This window comes from Melanerpes formicivorus, unplaced genomic scaffold, assembly GCF_026170545.1.
Source record: "Melanerpes formicivorus ecotype bairdi unplaced genomic scaffold, bMelFor1.0.p_v2 SCAF_296, whole genome shotgun sequence".
In the NCBI taxonomy this organism is placed as follows: domain Eukaryota; kingdom Metazoa; phylum Chordata; class Aves; order Piciformes; family Picidae; genus Melanerpes; species Melanerpes formicivorus.
The window spans coordinates 1-24,777 of record NW_027142648.1 but is presented as its reverse complement, the minus strand read 5'-3'; the positions used below and the strand labels follow the sequence as shown (position 1 = coordinate 24,777).

Sequence of the window (24,777 nt, the reverse complement as noted above, 5' to 3'; positions counted from 1 at the left end):
ACTGAAAGGCTTCCTGCAGAACAAGCCCCTGAGGATCCTGCCCCTCACCCAGCCAAAGGATGTTCACAAGCCCTGGATGTTCAGCTGCACCTCCCCAGCTTTGTCCCCCAAGTGCAGCTGGGGCCATGCTGCAGGCAGAGGTGAGGCTGCACTTGCTGACCCAGCTGCAGCCTTTCCCAGAGCCACAGCAGCACAGGCTGGGAGAGAGCCCCAGGGTCCCCAAGGCCAACCATCAGCCCTGCTCTGCAAGGCTCAGCCCTAAACCACAGCCCCAAGCCCCACAGCCAAACCACCTTCAAACACAGCCAGCCCTGGGCACTCCACCACCTCCCTGCCCAGCACATCCCAAGCCCTGAGCACTCTTGTGCTCCACCCTAACCCCCAGCTGCTTTCCCTGGGCAGTGTGGAGCTTCACTCACAGCCACAAGGAGACTCTCCAAACATTCCTTCAGGAAAGAGCTTTCTGAAGGTGAAGGGAAGGGAAGGAACCCAGAAAGGGCTGATGTGAAAGGTAAGGGGAAATGAGATTCAGGTCAGCAGGCAGCTGGAGAGGAGGTCACTTGAATTAATTCTGACCCTCTGACTCCCCAATACTCTGCAAGCAGTGACCAAACCACTCCCAGCCCTGCAGCTCACCCTCTCCTTTGGGCAAAAGCAGGAGGAAGATGAATGCAGAGACACTGAAGGCCAGGGCCAGGCTGGGAGGTTCAGGTTGGGTATGAGGTCAGAATTTCTTCCCCAGAAGGGCTGCGAAGGCCAAGGCTGCCCAGGAAGGTGGAGCAGTCACCAGCCCTGGAGGTACCTGGCCCTGAGGGACACAGTTTGGTGGGGGACTTGGCAGGGTTAGATTTACAGTTGGAAGGAGGAACTTAGCAGCTTTTCCTGAGCTGAGTGGCTCTGTGACCCTCTGCTCTGCCCCCCCAGCAGAGGGAGAGGCCTGAGGCAAACCCCCCAGCTGCAGCACAGGCTCTGCTTCCCCCCTGCACACACCTGCAAGCTGCTGCACATCTCCTGCCCCACACACAGCCTGCTGCAGCAGCAGGAGCAAGGCTGTGCTGCTTCCTGTGGCAATGCTTCATCTGCTGCCCGTGGAAAAACCCAGCCCCGAGCCCACAGGGAAGTGTTGGCTCACAGGGAGGGAGCAGCCACAGAGCCTTCCCTCCTGATCGCTGCAGAGCCTGCCCTAACCTCGCTCAGCAGGACTGCCTTGGATGGAAAGGAGCTGCTCAAGCCGAAGAGCTGGCTGCAAGAGTTTCCTGTGCTGCTTCCCTGGTGCTGGCCCACCTGAAGGGAAGAGTCTGGAGCCTTCCCAGCCCTGTCTGGATGTGTTCTGTGTGCCCTGTGCTGGGTTCTCTGCTCCTGCTCTGGCAGGGGGTGGGACTGGGAGCTCTCCAGAGGTCCCTTCAGCCCCTGACCTCCTGTGAGCTGTGAAGAGGACATCACCTGCTCAGCAGCTCTGGATGCAGTGCAGAGTGCACTCCAGCCTGGCCAAGCAGCTTTGAGCCATCACCTCTCCCCCCCAGCCCTGCGGCAGTCTCACCCCTGAGCATCGCAGGCACTGCCCCAGAGCTGCCTCCTGGGGGGACCAACCCACTGCCCAGACTCACTGCCTAGGATCACTCCACCCCCAGGCTGACACACAGACATGCAAAACAGGCTTTCATCTTCACTTCCCCACAGCAGGGCCCCTCAGCCAAGTGTCTCAGGATCCTCAGGCTTGTTTAGAAAGGCCCCAGCAGGAACCTCCAGTGCAGCCCTGCCAGGAGAGGCTGGAGGAGGAAGATTTGTGCTGCTGCTTCTGGTGGCTGAGGCACTGTGGTAAGGATGAGCTTAGGCTACAGACAAAGCAATTCAGTGTAGTGCCCCAGGAGAAGCCAGATGCTATTTCTGCCTGAATGACCTCAAAAGGGTGTGTGCAGAAGCTCCACTCTCTGACACCAGGGCAGCATCTCAACGTGCTCAGCAGCCCTCTCTGCCTCTCACAGCAGACACTTTTCACTCTCGGGGTTTGTCCACACTTGACTGCTGACAGCAGCCTGGGGCTGCCCCAGGCCAGCAGCTATGGCTGCAATCAAACCCTCACAGCCCTACAGAACCCTTGCAAAGGAGCACTGTGCTCACTCTGCTGGAGCAGGGAGTCCTGAGGGCAAGGAGGCAGCCAAGACAAACAGGAATGCATTGCTGGAATCAAGAAGTGGGCTGGGACAGAGCTTCCTTTCTTCATCACTCCTCATCAGCCTAGAACATGATTCACTTGCTGAGCTTCACTCCATGCAGCTGGGGAGGGGAGTGGGGAAAGAAGTGAACTCCCCCCTGACTGCACAGCAGAATGGTGAGAGGGAGCTGCAGGTACTGCAGGCTTTGGAGATCACTGACTCCTCCTGGGGTGCCCAGCAGAGCCTTGTGTCCATCTCTGCCAAGGGAAGCACTCAGGTCTGGAGGCTTTCCTCGGCTGGGGGCCAAGCAGAGAAATGCAGACAGGTCTGGCTGGGAGTCTGTGTGTGTGTCCCTGGATCACTGGAGCAGGCTGGATGCACTGAGCAGCAATCACACTGCCTGAGGCCACACTTCAGTGCCCAGAGTGATGAAGGCTTTGCTGAGCTTCCTGCCAGGCAATCACGCTGCAGAGCAGGCAGCTGCCTCCAGAGCCAGCTAATGCTGAGCACAGAGCTGGAAAGATTCCCTGATGAAGTGCTGCTGACCTCTACGGCAGCCTTTGACCTTTTAATTAGTATCTCCAGAGGAAGTTTGCCTTGCACATGAATGCAGCAATTGCTCCTCATCACCCTGCAGCTGATAAGCTGATGAGCTTCCCACCTTAGCTGCCCTGTGCTGGCAGTCCCTTGGGCAGCCTGCAGCTGCTCCCTCACAGGAAATCTGTGAGCCAGGCTTTGAAAAAACACCAAACACAGCAACCCAAACCCCTCAGAGACAAGGAGGAGGAGAGACAGCTCTCCATCTGCCCCAGGTGAGGGCAGTCCCTGATGCTCAGAAGGCATCCTGCCCCACCAATGAATCCAAAGAGCCAGGAGGGTGTCCGTGGCTTGCAAGGGGCAAACAACAAACCCAGCAGCGCTGCCGGCAGGAGCCAACGCCTGCCTCCTTAGGAGTCATGTAGCAGCTCAGGGCTGTTTTGTACACAGGGGGAAGATTTGCCATGAGATAACACTGCTGGAGGGCTGCAGGGCCAGGCTGGATGTGGCTCTGGGCAGCCTGCTCCCGTCTGAGGTGTCCCTGCCCGTGGCTGGAGCTGGATGATCCTGCAGGTCCCCTCCAGCCCTGACAGCTCTGTGATTCCAGACTCCACCTCAGCGAGCAGCAAAGTCTCTCCTGCCTCAACTAGGATCAGTGGCAAAACTTCATTAATTTTCTCCAGACACTTATGGCCAGGGAAATGTGCACCAGCTCAGATGTTAAGCACCTGGCAATTAAGCTTTACCTCTGAGTTATTAAGGGACAATTAGCTCCGAGCAGTGAGCTGCTGTGTGCAGCGTCAGGAGCCTGCAGCATCCAGCCACAGAAGTGCTTTGGGTCTCCTTCTCCATGAACAGACCAAGCCCAGGTTACCAGGGCTGTGCTTCCCCTTCCCACGGAGCTGTGAGGAGAGCATCCCCTGCATTCCTGTCAGCACTAAGCAAACAGATTAATGATGTTTACTCTCACTAATTGGGGAATCGCTGCTGATGACTGCAGGGTGACTGGGGCAGCACTGGGCTGGAGCTAGGCACTATTTGTGACTGCTGAAAAAGAAGTGCAGTTGTAATTCCATCCAGCTCAGGAAGCCCCAGCTGCAAACAACAGCAGCAAGCCAGGGTGAGGGGCTGTCAAAAACACAGCCAGGCCTGGAGCATGCAGAGGGCAGCATTGGCTTTAAGGAGTGAAACACCACAGAAACTTTGACAGTTATTGAGGGGAGGAGCTGCTCAAGCCATCAGCTGCAGCCTGCTCTGAAACTCTACCTCACAAGTACAGTCTCAGAGGCGACCAAAACCTTCACCACAGGCTCAGAGGCTGTCAGGGGCTGGAAGGGACCTCTGGAGAGCTCCCAGCCCAAGCCCCTGCCAGAGCAGGAGCAGAGAACCCAGGGCAGGTTGCACAGGAACACATGAGGAGAGGCTGAGGGAGCTGGGGTTGCTTAGCCTGGAGAGGAGGAGACTCAGGGGAGTCTCTAAAACATCCAGACAGGGCTGGGAAGGCTCCAGAGCAGGAGACTCCACAGCCTCTCTGGGCAGCCTGCTCCAGGGCTCTGGGAGCCTCCCAGGGCAGAAGTTCCTCCTCCTGCTGAGCTGCAACCTCCTGGGCTGCAGTTTCCATCCACTGCTCCTTGTCCTATCCCAGGGTGCAGCTGAGCAGAGCCTGTCCCCTGCCTCCTGACACTTCATGCAGCCTCTAAACCATCTCCTCCTTAGAGGCAGCACATACTGAATGCCTTATGATGTGCCCACAGATCATCCACCCCCCTGGGCAAAACCTGCACCTTCAGGCAACTTCCTTCAGCATATGAGAACACAGGAAGCTCACCCAGAGTCCCCACAGCACACAGCACACTCAGTGAGGAAGAGATGTCACACCCAGGGCTGACAACCAAGAGAAGCAGATCTGAGATAGGGCTCCCAGCCCTACACAAAATGCTAGGGGCAGGAGTTTTGCAGGGGGGAAACCAAAGTTAAACAGAGAAAGATGATTATGAAGAAAGCTCTCAAGTGACCTTCTGCTTTGAGCTGGAGAAGCAACAACAGACTCAGCTCACCAAGGCTGGGCACTTGTGTGAAGGGTTGGAGACCAAACACTCACCCAAGGTACTCTCCACAATCCACCTTCCAGCACAGCTCCTCATCTCAGCTGAGACATAAGCCTGGTGGTAAACAGGAGAAGGTCCAAGTGCATGAACCATGCCCAGCCCAGGTGCTGGTGGCTCCCTCTCAAAGCCAGCCTTGTGCTCTCCTCTCCTCTCTCCACAAGGCTGGGGCTCAGGGTTGGTTTCTGTGGCACATCAGCTGTTTCCCCTGGCTCCCTGCTCTGCACTCAGAAGCACAAAGGAGGCCTCAGAGAACAAACTGTGAGGCAGAGCTTTCCTGAGGCAAGTGTCCACCCCAGGATAAACACCCTGAGAGCTCCCTGCCCAAACCCCTGAGGCGGCAACAGCTCTCCAGCAACCACCTGAACAAGAGAAGCTGAAAGGTATTTACTGCCCAGGCCAGGGCTCCAGGGGAGTGCTGCTGTCCAGCAACAACACCAGGGAAGAGGACCAGGAGGAGGAGCAGAGGGCTGGAGCTGCTCTGCTGTGAGCACAGACTGAGGGAGTTGGGGCTGTGCAGGCTGGAGAGGAGAAGGCTCCCAGGAGACCTCATTGTGGCCTTCCAGGAGCTGCAGGGGGCTGCAAGAAAGCTGGGGAGGGACTTGTGAGGGTGTCAGGGAGGGATAGGAGTGGGGGGGATGGAGCAGAACTAGAAGTGGGGAGATGGAGATTGGCTGTGAGGAAGAAGTTGTTGCCCATGAGGGTGGTGAGAGCCTGGCACAGGCTGCCCAGGGAGGTGGTGGAAGCCTCCTGCCTGGAGGTGTTTGCAGCCAGGCTGGAGGTGGCTGTGAGCAACCTGCTGTGGTGTGAGGTGTCCCTGCCCATGGCAGGGGGCTGGAGCTGGCTGAGCCTTGAGCTCCCTCCCAAGCCCTGACAGATCCATGACTCTATGACTCTCTGAACAAGGCACTGCTGAGCATTTCACAGCCTCTGCCCAGCTGGGAGGCAGTGCAGGGCTGCTTTGCTGCCTGCTGTGTCTCTGCCTCTCTGCTAAGTGTACAGTGACTGAGACAAGGAAGCACAGGACGTGGAGCTAAACCCCAGTGAGGTCCAACTAAGAGGCCAGCAGAGGTCTGCATGTGCTGCAGAGTCACCCTCTGCCCCCACATGTGAGGGGAACACACTGTCTGAGTGGCAGCCTCCCCAAAGAGTATTGCTCTGTGTGGTGGGTTGGAGTTTCCCCCCAGCATTAACTTTTGGCAGCCCAAGTCAGTCAGAAGCAAATGGAGCTGCATTTACAACACAGCCACTCTGCAATGGAATGCCCTGAATGTGTGCACAGCACTCAGTGCTCACAGTGCCACACAGGTATTCACAACTAATAGCAGCACAAGGACCCCCCCTGGCCAAGGACCAGTGGGAGCTGTTAGCTTCTCCCTCCCTGCCTTCCCCTCACCCCCTGTACAAAAGGGACAAGAGAGAGGAGCAGGGAAGTTAGACCTAGCCAAAGCCAGCTGATAAGCAGGTTATCTCTCCTGAGCAAAGCAAAACAGCTGAGATCAGCAGGGGAACAGGGAGGAATTGCTGTGGTACAGCTCCTCTTACTCCAGACATGGTGTGGCCAGCAGGGGCAGGGAGCTCATCCTGCCCTGGGCTCAGCACTGCTCAGGCCACACCTGGAGTCCTGTGTCCAGCTCTGGGCTCCTCAGGTCAGGAAAGAGGTTGAGCTGCTGGAAGGTGTCCAGAGAAGGGCAACAGAGCTGGGGAGGGGTCTGGGGCACAGCCCTGTGAGGAGAGGCTGAGGGAGCTGGGGTTGCTTAGCCTGGAGAAGAGGAGGCTCAGGGGAGACCTTCTTGCTCTCTCCAACTCCCTGAATGGAGGCTGTAGCCAGGTGGGGGTTGGGCTCTTCTCCCAGGCAGCCAGCACCAGAACAAGAGGACACAGTCTCAAGCTGTGCCAGGGGAGGTTTGGGCTGGAGGTGAGGAGAAAGTTCTTCCCAGCAAGAGAGATTGGCCCTGGGGATGTGCTGCCCAGGGAGGTGGTGGAGTCCCCATCCCTGGAGGTGTTCAGGAAGAGCCTGGCTGAGGCCCTTGGTGCCATGGCTGAGTTGATCAGGTGGTGCTGGGTGACAGCTTGGACTGGATGATCTCTGAGGTCTTTTCCAACCTGGTTAACTCTCTTCTACTCTAAACCACTGCAGACTTGCACTGAAGGGCAGCTGCACCTCCATCAGCACTCCCTGTCACCCCCTGAGGGCTCTGCTCAGTGTTAGCTGCTAACACTTCCAGGGTTCATTGTGTGACCTTCTTAGCACCTAGCAAGGTTTGCTTTGCCACCACACTGATGCTGTCAGCCCAACCACTTCCAGTCTCTAACCCTCATGCTGTCCTTATAAGAACACACATCTGTACAGAGGTTTTGCCATCCCACCAGCACCTCTGAAATGGGGCCTCAGGAGGTGAGAGCCACAGACCTGCCTGCAGAGCAGCTGCAGCTGGGTGCCTGGAGATGGAGAATATAAAGAGGCCAAATAATTTCTCCCACTTTCTGATAGCAAGAGGGAAAAAACCCCAAGCAAGCCTGAAGGCTGCTGCAGATGATTGTCTTTCTAATCAGAATGTGGAAGCTGCCTAATTATACAAATGGTACAGGATGAGCCAGTGCTGCTAGCTCACATGCAGAGCCTCTGCTGTTCCACAGCCATCTGATCATTAGTAAGCTGTGTCCTTTCCGCCAGATCTGCCAAACTCCAGGATCCAGTTACATCTTTGATGCTATCATTACAGTTTGTCATTAATTTGGTGGTTTGGGGTTTGGGTTTTTTCCTCCCCCAGCAATAATTTCCCAGCCCTTCTCCATCAAGAGCACGAGGCAGAGGGACAGCCTGCAGGCCCTCAGCACTCCCCCAGCCCTGCATCTGACCTCCACCTCCATGGAAAACTGTCAGGAGAGGTCATGCAAAGTGATCCTGCCCTGGTGCAGGCTCCCAGCCCGACCACTTGTGATTCAGAAGCTTCCAGAGCAAAAGGTGGTGGCTTTGGAAAGGGAGGACATCCTCACAAGGCTTCTGCACAAAGAGGTCAGCAGGAATGTGTTGAACAGATCAGAAAGAGTACACTCAAACATCTGAGGAGCAGAAGCTTTGTTGCTCCTGGAATAAACCAAAGATGATCAATCAGGAGCCTTCTGCAGCTAATTATAGCCTACCAGTACAAACAGCACCAAAGAGCAAGGGTTTGTCCTGAGCATCTCAAGCCACCTCCTGTTCAGCACAGCAGCTAAGAACAAACCCAACACAAGCCCTCCACAACCACCAAAGATGAAACCCCAGGTTAAATTTGCAGCAGATGTGGAATTCCCCTTGGATCGTTCTAGGGCAACGTCCTGCAGGACTCTACCAACCCAAACAAGCAGGAGGAGATGCTGAGACGTCCCAGGGTGATGCTTCTGAAGAGCTCCAACCCCCAGCTCCTCCAGGCAGGAGCGCAGCGCTCAGCGTGCTCCTGCTCCCTGTGTAGGTGAGGTGCTGCGGCACCAACACTTCACCAGCAGGAGCTGAAGTCACTGACTCACTGCTCACCAAAGGCACCGATGTTCTTCGCTCGTTCTGCTAAGTGTTCACGTTTGCAGTGCTGCTGCAAAGCAGCTTTCCACAGCCCTGCAGGGAAGATCTAGAGCTGCCCACCGGGAACACCGTGTTCAGAGCTGGAGCCTCTGTGCCAGGAAGGGGCTGGAGGGGCTGGAAGGTGTCCAGAGCAGGGCCAGGAGGAGGAGCAGAGGGCTGGAGCTGCTCTGCTGTGAGCACAGCCTGAGGGAGTTGGGGTTGTGCAGGCTGGAGAGGAGAAGGCTCCCAGGAGACCTCATTGTGGCCTTCCAGGAGCTGCAGGGGGCTGCAAGAAAGCTGGGGAGGGACTTGTGAGGGTGTCAGGGAGGGATAGGACTGGGGGGGATGGAGCAGAACTAGAAGTGGGGAGATGGAGATTGGCTGTGAGGAAGAAGTTGTTGGCCAGGAGGGTGGTGAGAGCCTGGCCCAGGCTGCCCAGGGAGGTGGTGGAAGCCTCCTGCCTGGAGGTGTTTGCAGCCAGGCTGGAGGTGGCTGTGAGCAACCTGCTGTGGTGTGAGGTGTCCCTGCCCATGGCAGGGGGTTGGAGCTGGCTGAGCCTTGAGCTCCCTCCCAGCCCTGACAGTTCTGTGATTCTCTGATTTCTATCGGGGGGAGGGCTGTGTCCACGCAAAGAGAGAGCTACTGAGGTGCGCAGGCAGGAGCCAAGCAGTGTGTAACCGATGGCTCTGCTCTGCAGCACAACTGTACTGTAGTCAAGAACGAATCCTTCCTCCAGCAGCAGAAGTTTGCCAAACAGTTGTCTTTCCCCAGCGATTGGCAAGGTCGTGTTTACAAACAAACTAAGCAATTGACTGCTGAATGAGTCATTCCTCAGGTGCTTGGCCTATCGCTCTACTTGAATAGGCAACAAAGGAAAAAAGGAAGAAGAGGAGCAAACTGTGGATGCTTCCAGCTCCAGAGTCATTTCCCTATGGAAATGAGAAAGGGGAAAAAAATCACCCCTGGGCCGGTTTCTTATTTGTAGCTAATGCTTCCTTCCCCCCTCCTCCTTCCAAACCCAAGCAGGCAAACCTAAACAAACTGCTAGGACACAGTCCTTAAACTGAAGCACTCAACCCCCAGCCTGGCTTTACTTCAACCTGCACAGCAGAGCGAGCTTCGGGTCAGGAGACCAAGGATCAGCACCACAGGTCCCAGCCCAGGCAGCTCCCTTCCTGCAACAGGAGTAGTGCAGAGAGCTCTAACAGGCTCTGCTGAAGTCAGAGCCTAGCAGAGGTAGGAGCAGACATCTCATCCACGGACTCAGCCATGGCTTTGCACCTCCAAGCTGCTTGTCTCAAGACTTATTCCCCCCCTCCAACCAGTCCAGGGATTTGTTTGTCTCCTTCTGTAAGCAACTGTTTGCCCTAATGCACCTGGTACTGGATCAGGAGGCTGGGGGAAAGCAGATGGCACCCACCCAAAGTGTCCTCTGCATACCTGGCACTCGGGTATGACATAGACCTCTCAAAACAATGTCTAGGGCGGCTGTCACGCTGCAGCCCAGCAGAGCTTTGAAGGTGGCTGCCGCACGGCAGCGGTGCCAGACCCTGAGAGGGAGTCCTGTGGCCTGGAAGCCTTCCCTGCACAGGCCTGGCTCAGGCTCTTCCCCCCGGATCTGCTCAGCCACAAGCTCCACGGCTGGCATCGGCAGCTGCCAGAAGTGCCATCTGCAAGTGAAACACTTGAGGGGGGCAGCCTTGCCGTGCAGCAGTGACCTCCGGGCCGCTGGCAGGCTGCCCTGCTCGCCCTGCGGCCGTGTCCTGACTTCACTCCCTGGAAATTCGCTTTTTTAATAAAAGCTATTTAATCATTTCTTTTAGTGACCATTATTCTTTTCCCCCGAGGCTGAAACTCATCATCCTTATGCCCAAACTCGAACTTGACTCCTTCCGACGATTCCCACCGCGGTCGCCAAGAGAAATGTGCACCACGACCACAGCTTCCCTTGCAAGGGAGAGGGCTCCGACAGCGCAGGCTTCGTGCGGCAACTGCAGGCACGGCAGGGAGGTAATTCCTGGGGAGCACTCGGGTGATTCTAGCAACGCTACTGACATCCCTCTGCGCCGCAGGGTAACACCTGTTAGGAACCCACGCAGCCAAAAAAACCCATCCCAGACAAATGCCCTCCGAGAAGAAAGTTCCCAGCTGCAGCTGATTTCCGTAGTAAAACAAAGCGATCCTCCCGGCGGACACGAATCCTTTCACTGGATGAGACGCTAAGCACCTTCCTGCTGCTCGTTGCCCACGGCAGCTTCGATCTCCCAAATCAATCTCTCCACAAAGCAGCTTATTAATCACTTTGAGGTAAAACCTTTTATCGCTTATCACAACTGCTGTTAAAGCAGGCTTTGGGGGGGGGACTCCCTTGCTGCTAGACGAGGAGCACAGTGCCTGCTATCAAACACCTTTTAGGGAGCAGTTGCCTCTTTTCGGTGGTACTGAAGCCGCTGCTAAGCGCCAGCTTGATTCCAGCAACCAGCAGGGCAGGAGAGCTGCCGGCAGCAGGCAGATGAAATCTTCTGCTTTGCTTGTATTTTCTGAAGGCAAACACGGAAACGCTTCGTGTACCCCCCCCCCCCCCCCCCCCCCGATACAGCGCTGCCTACCACCCTGCCTCTCTAATTCAGCACAACATTTCCACCCAGGGCTGCGACCCCCACGCAAAGACTGCGTTCCACGCCTTGCCCGAGCATCCGGCAGACTTTCCAGCAGGGCCTCCTCACGAGTGCTACTGAAACTCGTAAGAACAGAGGGGAGTGCTAACGAACACCACCGGCCCTGCGGACACCTGAAGCACACCGAAGCCTCAGCTGCCCCCCACACGGCTTGCCCGGGCCAGCCCCTCTCGGTAAAGCAGCAGGAGCGGGCAGCGCGGTGACTCTGCCGCTCCGCGCCGCGCCCTGCCGCGGGACTGCCCCGCAGTCCCCGGCTTCTCCGGACGGAGGGGACGGGAGGAGGCACTTGCTAGGCGCAAAAGCGCAGAGCCGAGAAGCGGGCTGGCACAGGGCACGGGCTGGCACAGGGCAGCCCTCGGTGCCGCCAGCGGCAGGTGGGCGCACCTCAGTCGCGACATCCGCGACACGGGAAAGGGGAGAAACAGCTGGCGCAGGAGGCTAACCGGGCTGCGCTCGCTGTCCGCCGAAGCAAAAGACATCCGCTGCCGTTCCCGCCGCCGTGTCCATCGCGCCCCGCCGCGATCCCGGCAGCGCCCGGCGCCCCTCGTCCCGTCTAACCGGGGCGGTCGCTGTCCCCTTCGCGCAAAGCGGCGGCCCCAAGCGCCCCGGAGACAAGCGAGCATGTGCTCCCCCAGCGTTGCGCCGGGCTCCGCTCCGGCTCTCTCTGCCCGGTGCACCGGGCCTGCCTGCCTCCCCATCACCTCCCACCGAAGGCTGCGCGGATGATCCGCGCCGCAGGTGGCTGCGGCTCTCTCGCCCTCTCTGATGACTCTCGGCCACTTCTAGCGCAACTCGCGGGGAGTTGGCGCTCCCGCGGGGACCGGCCGCCGAGCGCGGAGCGATGCTGGGGGAGCGGGGGGGCAGCAGGGCAGGTCCGCGCCGCGCAGCGCGGCAGGGCTGCGGCCGGGGGGCCGGGCCGGGAGGAGCGGGGAGCGGGTCGGTACTCACACGAAGGCGTGGTAGACGAAGGCCCAGCCGCGGGGCCGCTCCAGCACGTTGTACAGGTAGTTCTGCAGCCGGCGGTACTTGGCGTTCCTGCGGCAGCTCGGGCCGCTGCTGTACGACAGCGGCTTCCCCAGCAGGCTCATGCGGGCGCCGTGCTTCCCGCGGCGGCCCTCCCGCAGCCCGGCGGGGGCGGCCGTGCCGCCGGTGCCCAGGAGCAGCAGGCCGTCGCCGCGGGCCGCCGAGCTCGCCAGCGCCCTGCCCCGGCCCGACTCCACATCCTTCATGCCCGCCGCCGCTCCGCTCTTCATCCAGAGCCCCGCCGAGCCGCCCTCCTCCCCGCCGCCGTGGTTGCGGGGCATGGCATCACCCCGGGAGCCGGGGCGAGCGCCGGGGCCTCGGCGGAGCAGGGCGCGGGCGGCGGCGTCCAGACAGCCCGCGGCGGCGGGCCGCAGGAGGCAGCGGGGGCCGAGGGTGTCCGGGCGCTGCCCGCGGGGCGCGGGGGCAGGGGCCACTTTGGGCGGCCGGCGCGGCGGGGCCGGGCTGCGGCAGCTCCGCGGGAGCCCCGGCCAGGGAGCGGGCGCCCCCCCCGGGCGCACTCTTCTCCCGGGCGGCGGAGCCCCGCCACCAGCCGCCGCCGCGCCGCCCGGCGTGGCTCCGCGGCCCGGGACGGGGCGGAGGGAGCGGCGGCTCGGGCGGAGGGAGCGGCGGCTCCGGCGGAGAGGCCGCGGGGAACGGGGGCTCCGGGCCGCGGCTCGCTGGTGTCTTTCGCCGCCCGCTCCCTCGCCGCCGGGCCGGGCAAGCTGTTGCTCCTGCTCGCAGTCGGCGAGGAAGGCGGGCGGGGGCGGAGGGGAGCAAGGCGAGGGGCCGCGCTGCCGGGAAGCTCCGCGTCCCGGGGCTGAAAGCGGCGAAGGCAGCGGCGGTGCCCGCGGCGAGGGAGGCGGCCGGCGGGACGCGGCGCCCGCGGGCTACGCGTGCTCCCGGGAAATGTCCATTTAAGTCCGAGAAAGTAACCAAACTGCCCCGAGTCCCGGCAGCAGCGGGACCCTGCTGCGAGCGGAGAGCGCGGCCGGCCCGGGCGGGGCAGGGCAGGCGATCCACCGACTGTTCCCCCCGAGGGGGCGGCGCAGCCCGGCACCGCCGCTCCGGCCCTTCCGCCGTGCCCCGGCCCCCCGCCGCGGGAGAGTGCGAGTCCCGTAGGTCCGAAGCGCGGCGGTGCGGCGGGGGCTGCCCTCCTCTGTGGGCTCGCCCCAAGTCCCCGGCGGCTCCGGCCGCGGCGCGGTGCGGGCGGAGCGCAGCGGTGCCGCCGCCCGGTGCCGGGGCTGTGCCGAGAAAACAAAGCTCCCCCTGCCGAGAGCGGGCCTTTAACTCCCCGCCGCATCAAGGTGAGCTTGCCGGGGGAAATAAATAAATAAAACCTAAATCCAGCCCTCCGCGCCTCCCCGCCAGCCTTCGCCCGCCGTTTATTCCCGTGCTCGGTGGGGCACCCGCCACGGGCAGAGCCCTCCCCGAATCCCGGGGGCCCACGGCTGCCTGCTAAGGGTGGTCTCCGCTCTTGTTGTTCCCCGGGGCTCCGGGGGTTGCTATGGGAGCCCTGCGGAGCCCGGGACAGAGCGGGAGCACCCGAACGGCCACTTCAGCACCGGCGATTCGCAGCCGGAGCGGCGCGGTGTGGGAACGGGACGCTGATTCGTGAAGGGTTAATGAAAAGTCATAATGTGGGCGCTAATGCGATGCGAAAATCAATAGAGGCATTCTGAAACTCAATTACGTTTCGTTTTTTCCCTTCATTAGAGGCCAAGCTCTCGAGCCTGGGATCACCACACCATCCCCGACTTGCAGAAAGGCAGCAGCAAGCGGTGAAGCAGATGTCATGTTCCGTCTGAGGGCATGAAACTTGTGCCTCTGCTATAGAAACAAGGAAGCCCTGACAGTGCCAATTTACTGCTACGCTGTCTCCAGAGCCACCCCGTCAGTTGTCTTTATTTAAGGAGCTTAATCTCCTCCCCGTGTTCACCGCACTTCCTCCTCCACTGCAGGCAGCTTCAGGCAGGAACCTCCTAACCCACGAAGCGCAGTGACCACTCTCAGTCCCGAGCAGTGGTGGCAGAAACAGCGCACGTGTCAAAACAGATGTTAAGTAGTTGATATAAGTATCCACAGCAGCACCATGAATATTCAAGCTTTCCAGTGGCACATCTCTGCTCCTCTTTGAATTGTAAATCGAGTTAGCTAATCCTTCTTTTACTACTTGTTGGCATTTCCCCGGTTTGATCTGCAAGTGCTAACTAATGCTCTCCATTTTTCTCTTCCCTAGATACTCCTTCACAACCAGCATGCTCTGCACATCAGCTGAGCCTCCAGCACCACGCTCGGATAAACGTTCCACCGACTTTAGCCACTGGAGTGAAATATCATCATGGGATCAGAGAATGGATTGGGTTGGAAGGGGCCTTCAAGCTCACCCAGTTCCAACCCCCTGCCAGGGGCAGGGACACCTCCCACCAGCCCAGGTTGCTCAAGGACTCATCCAGCCTGGCCTTGAACACCTCCAGGGAGGGGACATCCACAGTCTGGGCATCCTGTGCCAGTGTCTCCCCACCCTCACTGGAAAGGTCTTCCATATCTCCAGTCTCAATCTGCCCTCTTGCAGTTTAAAGCCATTCCCCTTGTCCTGTCACTACAAGGCCTTGTAAAAAGTCCCTTCCCAGCTTTCTTGTAGGCTTGGAGTGTTGGTACTCAAGGTCTAGAAGGGTGAACCGTGCCATTCACTTGAGCCCGGGGAGGTGGTGAGTCCCCATCCCTGGAGGTGTTTAAGCAGAGCCTGGATGAGGCACTTGGTGCCATGGTTGAGTTGGTTAGATGGTGCTGGGTGATAGGTTGGACTGGATGATCTCAAAGGGCTTTCCCAACCTGGTTAATTCTACTCTATTCTATTCTATTCTATTCTATTCTATTCTATTCTATTCTATTCTATTCTACTCTATTCTGTTCTATTCTATTCCTGTTCCTGTTCCTGTTCCTGTTCCTGTTCCTGTTCCTGTTCCTGTTCCTGTTCCTGTTCTGTTCTAATACTGAGCTGTTGATATTCAGGGTCTAGAAGGATTCACACAATCACAGATTTGGTTTAGTTGGAAGGGATCTCAAAGCTCACCCAGTTCCAGCCCCCTGCCATGGGCAGGGACACCTCCCACCAGCACAGGTTGCTCAGGGCCTCATCCAGCCTGGCCTTGAGCACCTCCAGGGAGGGGACAGCCACAGCCTCCCTGGGCAACCTGTGCCAGAGTCTCACCACCCTCATTGTGAAGAATTTCTTCCTAATCTCCAGCCTAAATCTACACTCCTCAGGTTTCAGTCCATTCCCTCTCTCCTTACCACTGTGAGCTGCGCTGTTCAGTTGGGAGCACATGGCCCAGTCCACCCAGTGAGGTGCCCATCCCACCCATGACCTTCATTCACGTGGCAGGGGTTGAGAACGGCACAGCTGGCAGCAGCGGAGCTGCCAGGTTGGATCGCCGTGGATAGCATCGAGGGTCTGAAGTGAGGGCTGGGCTGAGGAGTGATGCGGAGGACTGAGCTGCAGCGGCCGCTGGGCGCTGGGCGATCCTCTCTTGTTATAATCCTGTGCCCTCTAGTGGTGCTTAGGACGGGCTGTGAACGCAGGGCGAGGGGGCGCAGGGAGAGGGGGCGCGGGCGCTGGGGGCCAAGGGCGGGATGGAGCTGCCAGGGCAGCTAGCTGCAAGCACAAGTAGTGCCCTCGGGCGTGAGCCGAGCGTTTCATCCTTACCCTGTGTGAACAAAAGCCTTTTCCTGTCTATGATCTCCCAGCGAATGAACGCTGGGAGAAGCCTCCCTTCTGTGAAGAGATTGGTGGTCGTCAACCTAATTCCTGCCTGCCAATGTGTCAGGGCTGCAGGCTGAGTGGATGGCTGAGGATGGGGCAGCTGCCTGCCCTCTCCCGGGCCGAGGAGCCGCCCGAGGTGAAGCAGCCACTGCTGCCCGAAGTGCTTGCTGCAGATGGCAGTTTCTACATTTAGATCCCCTGCTCTTTGGGCTGGGGACGATGAATGCCTGCGGGGAGCGGGCGTGTGAAATTCTAGCGGCCCGGCTTCAGGTGTCGGTAAGGAGATCCACTTGACGAAATCTCCAAGGCAAGAACATCCCAAGGAATCTTGGCTCCTCGGGGCTGTGGGGACAGAACATCCCACCTGCAGCTGGGGTGAGGACAGCTGCAGCGGGGCTGGGCAGGTCGCCCTGGCTGTGCTGTGTGGCAAATGCCCACAGCGTGCTCGTCCCAAAGGGAGCTGCTCGCACGTGGCCCTGGCTCACCTCAGGGCTCGTGGTCAGGACGACCTTGGGGGGTCCCTGCCTACCTGGTGCATTCAGTGGCTCTGTGGAACTGCAAAGCAGCAGTGGTAAGATCCTGCTGGGTTGCTGCAAATGCTCCATGCCCTGCCTTGCAGAAGGATCAGCTGATGCAGCTGATCATTTCTGATCAGGAACAAAATGTTCCATAGGTTTGGAGGGTGCAGGGTTTGCTTCCCAGTGTGTTCCATGTGCTGTGTTGCCTTAAACTGGCATTTCTAGGTTCCATGTTGATAGCAGAGAGGAATCACTTCAGGGATAATTGACACAGCAGTGAAAGCCCCTGATGGAGCTATACATTATAATAAAAGCTGCTTTTGCAGCAGCATGCAAGCTCCTTCCCCAAGATGTGGTCAGAGCGCTGGCAGCCCTGCCAGGAGAGGAAGGGCTGAGAGAGCTTGAGAAGGGAAGCCTTAGGGCAGACCTCAGCACCATGGAGCAGTGCATAGAGGGTGGCTGCCAGGAGCATGGAGACTCCCTTTTTGCCAGGAAAGACAAGGGGCAATGGGCACAAGTTACTGCTGGGGAGATTCCCATTGGGCTCCAGAAGGAAATGCTTCCCCATGGGAGCAGTCAGAGACTGGAATCACCTCCCAAGGGCAGCAGTGAATTCCCCTGCACTGCTCAGGTTTGAGACTCAGCTTGCCAGGGTGCTGAGCCAGCTCAGTCCAACTCCACTCTTGCCTGGAAAGGTTGGACCAGATGGTCCTTGGGGTCCCTTCCCACCTGGCACTCTGTGCTTGTGTGAGCTGCCAGTGCAATTTTGGAGTTAAAGAAGGTCTCCATGAAGCCTAAATGTCCAGACAAAGAGCAGGGATACTGCGATGCACTGCTGGAACCCTGGCATGAGACAGGTGTCAACAGCATAAGAACCTAGTTATGGGGGGGGGGAAGGCAAACAGAGGGGGCCAGTGGTGTTGGAGGGCAGTGGCCAGGGTTCAGGATGTGCTGCCAGGCTAGGCAGGAGCTGGAGCCTGCCCACGTGCGGTGTGAGCTACCTGAGCTCGTCCTCGCCTCAAGCGCCCGGCGGACGCTTACCCAGCTGCTGCAGTCCAGGTGTGTCCTAGGCACAGCTCCCAGGATTGACCTGGGTTTAACCAGTGCCTCTCTGTGCCTCAGCCCCTGGTCTGTCAGCGGCAGGGGCAGCACTCTGTGCCTGGAGAGAGGCACTGGCAGCACAGGCTCGTGGGAGCGTAGGGCGCCGCAAGGCGGTGAGGAGGGAGGGGTCCCGAGCGCATCCCTGCAGGGGCTGCTGCGCAGGGAAAAGCAACCAGCCCCAGTGCAGGCTGCGGGGCCTCGGTGGCAAGGCTCTGCAGAGGTCAGCTTACCAGGGTATCGTGTGTGGGTTCATCTGGGTTGCTGGTTATGAAGCTGATTTGTGTTATGTAAGACAGGAGGTATCGCGTGTGTGCTGCCGCCTCCAGCTCTGCCCTCAGACCTGCGCCACCCGGGGAGGAGGGGCTGCACACCGCTGCTCCTGCTGGCAGGGAGGAAGCTTTCGTAGCACTCAGGTGCTAGGAGCAATTCATCTGCTGCCTGGACTTCTCGTGTGGCCGGTGCTAGCCAGGGGATGCATCTGCAGGAAACCCAGACTGGGCCTGGCTGTTGCGCAAGAGTGGATGGCAGAGTCAGGCGGGGTGAGCAGCGTGGCAGGAGGCAGAGGCAGGCTGTCCCCCGGCACAGGGAACCTGCCAGCAGCTGCAGCAGCCTCTGGGAGCCATACTCCCAGGTGCTGGAATATTATAGAGGCACATTGCAGTAACATTCCAAGATGTTGGAATGTGACCCCACCTGCAGTGCTGTGCCCAGTTCTGCTGCCCCCCAGCACAAGAAGGACGTCAGACTGTTGGAGTAGGTCCAGAGGAGGCCACAAGGATGATCAGAGGGCTGCAGAACCTCCCCTGTGGGCACAGGCTGAGAGAGTTGGGGCTGTTCAGCCTGGAGATGAGAAGGCTCCAGAGAGACCTAACAGTGCCCTTCCAGTTCCCAAAGGGAGCCTACAGGGAAGCTGGGGAGGGACTTTCCACAAGGGCTTGGAGTGCTAGGACGAGGGGGAAGGGATTGAAGCTTGAGGAGGGCAGAGTTAGACTGGAGATTAGGAAGAAATGGTGGTGAGACTCTGGCACAGGCTGCCCAGGGAGGCTGTGGATGTTCTCTCCCTGGAGGTGTTCAAGGCCAGGCTGGAGGAGGCCTTGGGCTGCTGGGAGCTGTCCCTGCCCGTGGCAAGGGGCTGGAACTGGGTGAGCTTTAAGGCCTTTCCAAGCCAAACCATTCCACCTCGAATCCTGTGGTGATAATATTTTCCTGCAAGCTTTTATGCTGTGAGTGGAAGCAGCAGGACTGCCACTAGCTTGAGGCAGGCACTGAGCACATCAGAGAGGGCTGCCCAACCTTCCTGCTGTGCTCTGCCTGCGACCCTTCAGCCTCCAGCTCCAGGGGCTCGTTGCAGAAGCAGTTGTGGTGTCGATGTCCCTTTCATGTGCTGCCCTTGCTGCCAGACTGCTGTGAGGCTGCTGGCTCCGAGGCAGCCCTGTCTCCACAAAAGGCTGCCCTGAGAGCAGGCTTTGACTCCAGGCAGAGCATGGCCAGCACAGATCGATCACTCTGGCTGCTCCCAGCACAGGATCAGTTTGAATCAGTGTAGGAGGTGAACAACTGCCTCCCAGCACCCATGCCTCCTTGGCCAGAGGTGTGTGCTGGAAACACTTCTGCCTTCTTGTTGCAGGCAAGAGCAGCTCCCAGGCTTCTTCCAGGGCACTCATTAGGAAGAAGCTCTTTGCCACAAGGCTGGTGGCACACTGGCACAGGTTGCCCAAGGGAGGTGCTGGAGGCCCCATCCCCTGGAGACATTCAAGGTCAGGCTGGATGGGGCCCTGAGCACCACAATCTGGTTAGAGATGTCCCTGCTAACTGCAGGGGGTTGGACAAGATGTCCTTCAAGGCTTCCTTCCCACCTGGTTCATTCCATGATTCTCTGCCCCCTTCCTCTGCCAGGCCCTGCTTGCCCCTGCCCAACAGGAGGAGCAACTTGCTTCCTCTCCTTGCCTGGCCAGCTCCCCCTCAGAACTTCCTTCTGTGCTGTCTGTCTGTCCCAGCAAAATGTTCACTTTGTTTCCTGCCATCAAGCATTTCCCCTTGCTCCTCAGACACTTGCTCTGTGAGGAGAGTGAACTGATGGATGGCTGCCAACTCCCCAGCCCAGGCTGCCTCTGTGTCCCCAAGGCAAGCCCCTGTCAAACCAGGGCCAGCCCCCAGCACCTCCTCTCCTGAGCACATCCTCTGCTCACCTGCTGTACCTTCTCTTGTTTCGCTGCTGCTGCCTTGTGTTTTACTGTTTGGTGATGCTTTGAGTCCATCAGCAGTGAAATGTGCAGCTGGCAGCAAGCTGGGGGGCAGGAGTTGATCTGCTGGAGGGCAGAGAGGGCTCTGCAGAGGGACCTGGACAGGCTGGGCAGAGGGGCAGAGGCCAAGGGGCAGGAGATTGAACACATCCAAGTGCCAGGGGCTGCACATTGGCCACAGCAACCCCAGGCAGTGCTACAGGCTGGGGGTCAGAGTGGCTGGAGAGCAGCCCAGGCAGAGAGGGACCTGGGGGTGCTGGTTGATGGTAGGCTGAACATGAGCCTGCAGTGTGCCCAGGCAGCCAGGAGGGCCAATTGGCATCCTGGCCTGCATCAGGAACAGTGTGGCCAGCAGGAGCAGGGAGCTCATTCTGCCCTGTGCTCAGCACTGCTCAGGCCACACCTGGAGTCCTGTGTCCAGTTCTGGGCTCCTCAGTTTAGGAAGGAGGTTGAGCTGCTGGAAGGTGTCCAGAGAAGGGCAACAAAGCTGGGGAGGGGTCTGGAGCACAGCCCTGTGAGGAGAGGGCTGAGGGAGCTGGGGTTGCTTAGCCTGGAGAAGAGGAGGCTCAGGGGAGACCTTCTTGCTCTCTCCAACTCCCTGCAGGGAGGTTGTAGCCCAGCTGGGGGTTGGTCTCTTCTCCCAGGCAGCCAGCACCAGAACAAGAGGACACAGTCTCAGGCTGTGCCAGGGGAGGTTTAGGCTGGAGGTTAGGAAGAAGTTCTACACAGAGAGAGTGATTGGCCCATTGGGATGGGCTGCCCAGGGAGGTGGTGGAGTCACCATCCCTGGAGGTGTTCAGGAGGAGACTTCGACAGGGTGCTTGGTGCCATGGGTTAGTTGTTTAGGTGGTGTTGGGTGATAGGTTGGACACAATGATCTTGAAGGTCTCTTCCAACCTGGTTTATTCTCTTCTATTCTTTCTTCCTAAGCCTCCTCCCTCTCTGACTCAGCTGTTTGTGATTCCTGAGCAAAACTGGTGCCCAAAGGAGACTTCAGTCTGTGAATGATGCCAAGCCTGCCTCAGCTGCAGGGGCTGCCTCCACAGACTGTTCGCACTCCCTGCTCCAGTCAAAGCAAAGCATTTGGACCATGAAAACCACAACACCAACCCCAGCAAACCCAGCAAAAAGCAAACTAACAACAAAGCCCAAACCCAACCCAGACAAAAAACACCAAAGAGACAAAACCCCAAAGCAAGCAAACAAACAAAAAAACCAACAGCAAAAAGATAGGGAGAAAGAAAGCCAAGCCCCAGAGGAGTTTGGAGTGAGACCCTCAGAGCTCTCTGCCATACACAGCTTGGGAATGTAGTAGAAATAGAAACATAGACATAGAAATAACAGAAATAGAGAAAGAAATGGAAACAGAAATGGAAATCATAGAAACAGAAACACAAAGAGATAGAAATGGAAGTGAATAGAAATAGAGGCACAAAGAGATTGGCTCTAGGAACAGAGCTGAATGGAGCTGGTTGTGTCTTGCCAGGTGAAAGGTTGCACTTCTCACAATGAGCCTCCTCCTCCAGGCTAAGCAACCCCAGCTCCCTCAGCCTCTCCTCACAGGGCTGTGCTCCAGACCCCTCCCCAGCTTTGTTGCCCTTCTCTGGACACCTTCCAGCAGCCTCAACCTCCTTCCTAAACTGAAGGGCCCAGAACTGGACACAGGACTCAAGGTGTGGCCTGAGCAGTGCAGTGTACAGGGGCAGGATGAGCTCCCCTGCTCCTGCTGGCCACACTGTTCCTGATGCAGGCCAGGATGCCCTTGGCCTCCTTGGCCCCCTGGGCACACTGCAGGCTCATGTTCAGCCTACCATCAACCAGCACCCCCAGGTCCCTCTCTGCCTGGCTGCTCTCAGCCACTCTGACCCCAGCCTGTAGCACTGCCTGGGGTTGTTGTGGCCAATGTGCAGCACCTGGCACTTGGATGTGTTCAATCTCCTGCCCTTGGCCTCTGCCCATCTGCCCAGCCTGTCCAGGTCCCCTCTGCAGAGCCTCTCTGCCCTCCAGCAGATCAACTCCTGCCCCCAGCTTGCTGCCAGCTGCAAACTCACTGCTGATGGACTCAATGCCCTCCTCCAGATCATCTATGAAGATGTTAAAGAGCATTAAAGCTGCCACTCAAGAGGGAGGATGCTTGGTGCAGCATTTCATAGCCAGAGTGCCTAAATCAGCCAAGAGGTGCTTGGGCTCCTTGGGCCTTGCCTTCCCCACTGCCTGTGCTGAAGGAGCAGAGTGCAGCCGGTTCGGTTTGCAAGCCAGCAGCTTCCTCCTGCAGGCACAGCACCAAGCCAGAGCAGGGCTGAGGGACCCTGCACCTCAGGGCAGGGGTGACAGGAATGCAGCAGGAGGCCTCTCCTCCTGCAGCTCTCCAGGGCAGCGAATCAGTGAGGCTTTATAAACACTTAGGATTGTTTTCAATTGGATTTGCTTCTGGTTTCTTTGGGCAGGGAGCAAATGCTCTGTGAAAGCTGAGTCTGATCCTCAAGAGCTAAGAGAAGTCCTTCAAGGCAGGGGGATGTGTAGTCTTAGTTGATGCATCAGCTCACCTGGAGGTGTGCCTGGAAAGCAAGCTGGTGGCTGAGCTGCTGCTGAGCTCTGGGATGAGCTTTCCCCCTCGGCTGCAGTGCCCTTCACTGCTTACCAGGCATGAACCCGAGGCAGCAGGGCAAGAGGCAGCCAGAGGGCAGAGGTAGGCTGGAGATCAGGAAGAAGTTCTTCCCTCTGAGGATGATGAACACTGAACAGATTGCCCAGGGAGGTGGTGGAGGCCCCATCCCCGGAGACATCCAAGGTCAGGGCTGGATGGGGCTCTGAGCCAACCTGATCTGGTTAAAGATGTCCTTGCTGCCTGCAGGGGCGGTCGGACCAGCTGACCTTTAAATGTTCCTTCCAGCCCACTGCATTCTGTGTCCTCTTTCCCTGCACATCTCTTCCACCTGTGCTGCAGCAGCTCTGACTGAAGAGTCCTCTTCAGCTGTGGCCTAATCTGGGCAGCACTGAACTGTTTGGCACTGCTGTGTCAGAAGCACCCCCAAAAGCCTCTCAGTCTCCCCAGGTCCACAGCCTGTGGGCAGCAGCCGTGGTGGCTTCAGCCTGCCAGGACACCAGGCACAGCAAATGTGAGCACCTCTCATCTAGGGGTGAGCTGGAAGGGAGAAGGACTCAGCCCTGCTGCAGGCTCACAGAATGCACTGGCTTGGAAGAGACCCTCAAAGGCAATCCTGTCCACCCCCCCTGCAGGCAGCAGGGGACAGCTCCAGCTGCAGCAGGCTGCCCAGGGGACAGCTCCAGCTGCAGCAGGCTGCCCAGGGACGACACCTCCAGCTGCAGCAGGATGCCCAGGGACACCTCCAGCTGCAGCAGGATGCCCAGGGACACCTCCAGCTGCAGCAGGATGCCCAGGGACACCTCCAGCTGCAGCAGGCTGCCCAGGGACAGCTCCAGCTGCAGCAGGCTGCCCAGGGACACCTCCAGCTGCAGCAGGCTGCCCAGGGACAGCTCCAGCTGCAGCAGGCAGCAGGGACACCTCCAGCTGCAGCAGGCTGCCCAGGGGACACCTCCAGCTGCAGCAGGCTGCCCTGGGACACCTCCAGCTGCAGCAGGCTGCCCAGGGACACCTCCAGCTGCAGCAGGCTGCCCAGGGACACCTCCAGCTGCAGCAGGCTGCCCTGGGACACCTCCAGCTGCAGCAGGCTGCCCAGGGACAGCTCCAGCTGCAGCAGGCAGCAGGGACACCTCCAGCTGCAGCAGGCTGCCCAGGGACAGCTCCAGCTGCAGCAGGCACCAGGGACACCTCCAGCTGCAGCAGGCTGCCCAGGGACAGCTCCAGCTGCAGCAGGCACCAGGGACACCTCCAGCTGCAGCAGGCTGCCCTGGGACACCTCCAGCTGCAGCAGGCTGCCCAGGGACACCTCCAGCTGCAAGCAGGCTGCCCAGGGACACCTCCAGCTGCAGCAGGCACCAGGGACACCTCCAGCTGCAGCAGGCTGCCCAGGGACAGCTCCAGCTGCAGCAGGCTGCCCTGGGACAGCTCCAGCTGCAGCAGGCTGCCCAGGGACAGCTCCAGCTGCAGCAGGCTGCCCAGGGACACCTCCAGCTGCAGCAGGCTGCCCTGGGACAGCTCCAGCTGCAGCAGGCTGCCCTGGGACAGCTCCAGGCTGAGCTTGAGTGTCTGCAGGGATGAGGCAGCTTCCCTTGAGCTGAGTGCATTGATGCTCTTTGTTCCCACAGGCCAGGCTGTGGATGCAGCAGATGTGCTGCCCTGTGCCCTGCCCACTGCCTCCCCAAAGCCTGTGTGGAGCAGCAGGGACAAACCCTGCAGGTGCTCCTACTGCTGGGTGCCTGCACCTGAGGAAGGCTGAAGAGCTCCAGGCACTGCCCCTGGGCAGCAGAGCCACTCCGTGGCTGCATGGCATACTCTGACCTCTGGGCACAGAGGAGAGGCTGGCAGCAGCACTGCCCTCACATCTGGGGCACAGAGAGGCTGGCAGCAGCACTGCCCTCACATCTGGGGCACAGAGAGGCTGGCAGCAGCACTGCCCTCACATCTGTGGCACAGAGGAGAGGCTGGCAGCAGCACTCCCTCACATCTGGGGCACAGAGGAGAGGCTGACAGCAGCACTGCCCTCACATCTGGGGCACAGAGAGGCTGACAGCAGCACTGCCCTCACATCTGGGGCACAGAGAGGCTGGCAGCAGCACTGCCCTCACATCTGGGGCACAGAGAGGCTGGCAGCAGCACTGCCCTCACATCTGGGGCACAGAGGAGAGGCTGGCAGCAGCACTCCCCTCACATCTGGGGCACAGAGAGGCTGGCAGCAGCACTGCCCTCACATCTGTGGCACAGAGGAGAGGCTGGCAGCAGCACTGCCCTCACATCTGGGGCACAGAGAGGCTGGCAGCAGCACTCCCTCACATCTGTGGCACAGAGGAGAGGCTGGCAGCAGCACTGCCCTCACATCTGGGGCACAGAGGAGAGGCTGGCAGCAGCACTGCCCTCACATCTGGGGCACAGAGAGGCTGGCAGCAGCACTCCCTCACATCTGGGGCACAGAGAGGCTGGCAGCAGCACTGCCCTCACATCTGGGGCACAGAGAGGCTGGCAGCAGC

At 59.1% G+C, this 24,777-nt stretch overlaps 1 protein-coding gene and 1 long non-coding RNA gene across 3 annotated transcripts in view; one reads left to right on the top strand and one right to left on the bottom strand.

The window, feature by feature from the left end:
- KCNQ5 (potassium voltage-gated channel subfamily Q member 5) overlaps window positions 1-12,375 on the bottom strand; it is a 198,744-nt gene extending 186,369 nt beyond the window's left edge. For both annotated transcript variants that reach the window (XM_068170224.1, XM_068170225.1), the window contains exon 1: window positions 11,969-12,375. In XM_068170224.1, coding sequence (XP_068026325.1) covers window positions 11,969-12,324 — 356 coding nt within the window. In that variant the 5' untranslated portion in view covers window positions 12,325-12,375. The remainder of the gene's footprint in view (window positions 1-11,968) is intronic.
- Window positions 12,376-13,275: 900 nt separating this feature from the next.
- Window positions 13,276-14,626, top strand: LOC137458939 (uncharacterized). The gene is made up of 3 exons (XR_010992023.1): window positions 13,276-13,347; window positions 13,757-14,180; window positions 14,280-14,626. It is a non-coding gene; the product is annotated as an uncharacterized lncRNA (long non-coding RNA).
- The last annotated feature ends 10,151 nt before the right edge of the window (window positions 14,627-24,777 follow it).